At 41.3% G+C, this 4,599-nt stretch overlaps 1 protein-coding gene across 1 annotated transcript; it reads right to left on the bottom strand.

The window, feature by feature from the left end:
* Positions 1–1,796: 1,796 nt before the first annotated feature.
* LOC126927107 (uncharacterized) lies at positions 1,797–2,849 on the bottom strand. Its single transcript, XM_050743442.1, has 2 exons — positions 2,820–2,849; positions 1,797–2,756 (listed from the first exon to the last, which is right to left on the bottom strand). Exon 2 carries the CDS (start codon positions 2,743–2,745, stop codon positions 1,858–1,860), a length of 888 nt encoding a protein of 295 aa, XP_050599399.1. The 5' UTR covers positions 2,746–2,756; positions 2,820–2,849; the 3' UTR covers positions 1,797–1,857.
* Between the last annotated feature and the right edge of the window lie 1,750 nt (positions 2,850–4,599).

Below are 4,599 nucleotides of genomic sequence, written 5' to 3'. Positions count from 1 at the left end.
CATACGGTTTCGTCATATGGGCCCAGATATGGTTTCGTTAATTGGAAAAAGTTGTCTTTGTTAGATGTTAGTTTCAATAATTTTGGTATTTCTTCTGATTTTTCCCAGTCTCTGAATTGTCTTAATAAAACGTCAGTTTGTGTTATCGCGTGTACTCTGGATAGGGTGTCAGCGGCTACGTTTTCCTTTCCTTTTACGTACTCTATATCGTATTCCTCTAATCTCAATCTCCATCGAATCAATCGACTAGAGGGGTCCTTGCAGTTGTGCAGCCATTTAAGGGCTTGGTGGTCTGTTTGAATTTTGAATTTGCGGCCTAGTAAATATTGCCTAAATCTTCTAACTGCCCAAACGATGGCCAATAATTCTTTTTCCGTCGTAGTATAATTTCGTTCAGGGGGGTTTAATGTCCTTGAAATGAAGCAACAAGGGTGTCCGTCTTGTGAAAGGATGGCTCCTAGACCTTCATTACTGGCGTCCGTTGTTAACGTAAATGTTTTCGTATAGTCGGGGTATTTTAGTACTCGTGCTTGGCATAGTCTTTCTTTTAATGTATCAAAGCTAAGTTGTGTTTTCTCAGTCCAGTGGAATTGTATGTCTTTCTTAGTTAGTTCCGTTAACGGTTTGGCAATTTTCGAGAAATTCTTAATAAATTTTCTATAGCATCCGGCTAACCCAAGGAACGATTTTACATCCGTAGGATTTTTGGGTAGTTTGAAGTTCTTTACTGCGTCTATCTTTTCAGGGTTAGGTTTTACTCCGTTTGCTGTCACTAAGTGTCCTAAATATTCCAATTCGGGTTTTAGGAATTCACATTTATCCGGTTGTACTTTTAGACCTACTTCCCTGAGTCTTTGGAGTATAATGGCTAGGTTTTTATTATGTTCTCTATCGATTGCCCGAATATAATGATATCATCGAGATAGACGAAACAATGATTATTAATTAAACCTCTTAACGCGGTGTTCATCATTCTTTGAAAGGTAGCGGGTGCGTTCTTTAGCCCGAATGGCATTCTGTTATAGTGGAAGTGCCCTTGTGGTGTGCTAAATGCAGTGTACTTCCTCGAATTCTCATCCATGGGTATTTGGTGGAATCCCGAGGATAAGTCTAAAGCGGAGAAATATTTTGCGTTCCCTAGTTGCGATAGTATATCGTCAATGTCGGGTAATGGATATGCGTCTTGGTCCGTTAATTCGTTTAACTTCCGAAAGTCAATCACTATTCGCCACTTTTGTTTCCCCGACGCGTCGATTTTCTTTGGAACGACCCAGACGGGAGAGTTATAGGGAGAGTCGGAGGGTTCTATAATCTTTCTGTCTAACATTTCCGTCATTTGTTTGTTTATTTCGATTTTATGGTGTTCGGGAGGACGGTAGGATTTTACGTTGATGATTTTATCTTCTTTAAATGTAATGGAATGTTTAGCAAGAGATGTACACGGTAATGTTTCGCTGTCTAAATTAAATACATCCATGTAATAGAGAAGAATCTTTTCTACAGGTTCTCTGAGAGGTTTTTCTATGTGCGATAGTCGAATCGAAGATTTCAATTTTTGGATTTGATCTATGGTATTTGTATTTTCGATAATGTTAGAAACTTGAATTGAAGACTTACCACCATTTATAAAGCACACTGGCGTTGGCTTCCCTTCGAGGTATATAATTTTTTGAATGGTTTCTCCTGGTGCAAGGGTTGATTCTTGTTGCAGCAGAAGGGTGTTGTTATCTAATTTCAATGTTTCGTTGGAGAGTTCGAATCGATATTGATTCAAACCGGGTAAGCCTAATATGCCATCTTCTATAATTGGGAAATCGTCATCTATTAAAGAGAAGTCTATCTTTTTGTCGAACAAATTCAACTTGACTTTGGAATTAGATTCGTATTCGGAATGTCCCATGGAGAATTTCTTTGTGTCTGGTATTGTTGTCTTTCCTGGGTAGCATCTTTGTTTAAGCAAGTTGATTCCTGCCCCGGAGTCAACGAGAAATCGCAATCCTGGTCGTCCTGGTAATTGTAATAGTATTGTGGGTAATCTTCCTGAGGTAGCATTGTTAATTCCGATTGTTCTTGAACGTGGTTTATTCCTGGAGGGGCTTTTCTTTGAGGCGGTATCCGAAAATTTTGGCATTGATTGGGAAGGTGTCCCAATCGATTGCATTTGGGACATTTCGCTTGCGTCCTTTCGCTTAATGGTCTGTTCCCAAACTTCGTAAAATTGTTCGTTCTTGGTAGAGTATTTTGTGTGAGTGGAGTTTTATTATTTGTGTTACTTGTAATAGCGAAGCGATTGTCTACTGGATGAGAAGCCTGGTTACGATAAAATGGCGGGGCGGTTGTCTGTCGCGTCATCTGTCTGCGAGAGCTGTGCTCGCGAAAGTATCTTTCCATATTCATTGCTTTCTTTTCTGCTTCGATGAGATTTGGGGGGAGATTAGCCATTAGCGCCTGCCCTATTTCTGGACGAAGGCCTCTTACATAGTCGGTCACAGAGTCCATGTATAGTTGCTCGTTCATCACCCGTCGAGTTAGTTCGTCTCTATACTCGTTGGTAATGCTGTGTTGGAGTTTGTTAAAAACGCTTCGAAATCTGATGTTATAGTTTTGCACGCTCTCGGTTAATCCTTGCCTCATTCCTCTTAATTCGTCCTGTTGTTCTCTCACTGATACTTGCGCAGCTACATTACGTCTCAATGCTTCGTACAGAGATTCGAATTCGGTAATACGAATATTGCGGATTGCCATTGCGGCTTTTCCTAAATCTTCTCTATTTTAATCACTTTAAGTAATAGTGTTGGTTCGCTACACATCATTCTTACTTCTTGTATTTCATGAATAAAATCCTCCACGTCTATATCATCCTCTCCGTTTAATATCGGAATGCATTTTAATGCACTCTCAGCTTTTAGCTCTGGTTGCGTATATTGTTCAGGAAAAGTCCTTTCCCAGGATGGTTGAGGTGGTGTTTGAAGTAATGGGCGAGGTTCTCGAAGGACCGATAGATCTTTAGCGGTGTGGGTTACTTCGTCTACGGTTATTAGGGAACTGGCCTCCGATACATTTCCCGTTTTTGTTTTTGCTACAACTTCATCCATACGCAGTGTAAGCATACTCATTTGTTGGGTCAGTCTCTCATTCTGCTTCTGCATTGCATCAAGCAAAGCTTTATCTGTTGGGTCTATTCCGCTGTTAGTTAAAGCGGCGCTAACAGTTCCGGTTCTGTCTTCTCGTGGCGTTGCCATTGTTATACTAATTGTGCTGTCTGTTCTCAATCTGTATTTGACAAAAGAATCCAGGGCTTGCTCACCTTGATCGTTTAACCCGTAGGAAAGGTTCCTTTGCGGTGTTCCTTTGTCGAAACGTCGAAAGTGTCTGCTCTGTTACAGTGGTCCGCTGATCCTCAATCTTCAAAGTTGACCGTAGCCCGAAATGCGTAATTTCGTTTTCTTGAAGTTGATGGATCCTGGCAGGATCGCCAAAATGTCACGTAAAAATAAAGAGAAATTTTATAAGGAAGAAGAAGACATTATTTTCACTTGGTTTATACAAGTATAAGACACTTCCGAACTCTAGCCGTGTTCGTACGAGAGTGAGTCCCTACAATCTTTTTACTTTCGGTCATCTGTTCTCTCATTATCCCCACTACCCTGTAGGCGTACGTGACCGTTGCTACGCTTCTGGAACATTTGGTGGAAGGACCGTTGGGCCATAAATGAATCCTCAGGTACTCCGCCAATATACATTGTTGCCAAGGTCGCCATGTGTTCCTCTCGTCGGTCCATCGGGTGCGAAGTATGCCGACCGGGACACCATCCTGCCCGTGGTGTGTGTGTGTGTCCTGGTCTCTGATGTGATTTACGTTACACTAGCAACGTTCCCTCAAGGGCTACTAGCATCCTTCTCTAACCATCAACATGGAAATTGTCCAATTAACGGTAACGTCACTTTCAATCTCTTTCCGAGCGAAGTCATTTCTCCACGTATCCGATGTTCTGGTGCCCTTAGACACACCCATCATAGTTTTCCTCTGCAGCATCATCGTGCCGGAAAATCATTCTCTCGTGAGGTCACATTAGCCAGATACAAAGAGCCTTAACACTCGGTGGATATTCTATGTTTTGACAAAGAGTTTGCTCAGTCCTACCTATACCGCAGATAAGGAAGTATGGTATAACTTGGAATCAGGATGAAAACGAATTCTGTTATCCCGTTGACCGCGGCTTTGTTATTGAACCCAGGATCATTGTCATTCGCTTCTCGAGTACCTAATTACCACGACTACTTGTCAAATTATATATCAATCAAATTTACACTAGTAAATATCTGCTCTATTGCATAACTTCAACGTCTAAACCAAATGAAGTTTCGTTTCGCGCCTCTAACTCTAATCATAATTGAAAAGGTATAGAATGCATTCGGAAATACAAATAATTCCCTTTATTTAGCACACAACTGTTATACATATATCTTATACTCTTAAGACCGCAAAATCCTACTCGCACGCACGCTTGTTGTCAACCGACTCTTCCAGATACTTCTAACGACAGACTCTTGTCTTTTGTCCCAACTAAGGCCTGGACGTCCTCTGACGCTTACACG

This window comes from Bombus affinis, unplaced genomic scaffold (genome assembly GCF_024516045.1).
Source record: "Bombus affinis isolate iyBomAffi1 unplaced genomic scaffold, iyBomAffi1.2 ctg00000074.1, whole genome shotgun sequence".
NCBI classification, from domain to species: Eukaryota; Metazoa; Arthropoda; class Insecta; order Hymenoptera; family Apidae; genus Bombus; species Bombus affinis.
Note: the sequence above shows the minus strand (reverse complement) of the source record. Positions and strands in the feature narration are given on the sequence as shown.

Coding starts and splice junctions, on each gene's coding strand:
- LOC126927107 (XM_050743442.1), bottom strand. CDS start 2,745: ATGGCAATCCGCAATATTCGTATTACCGAATTCGAATCTCTGTACGAA.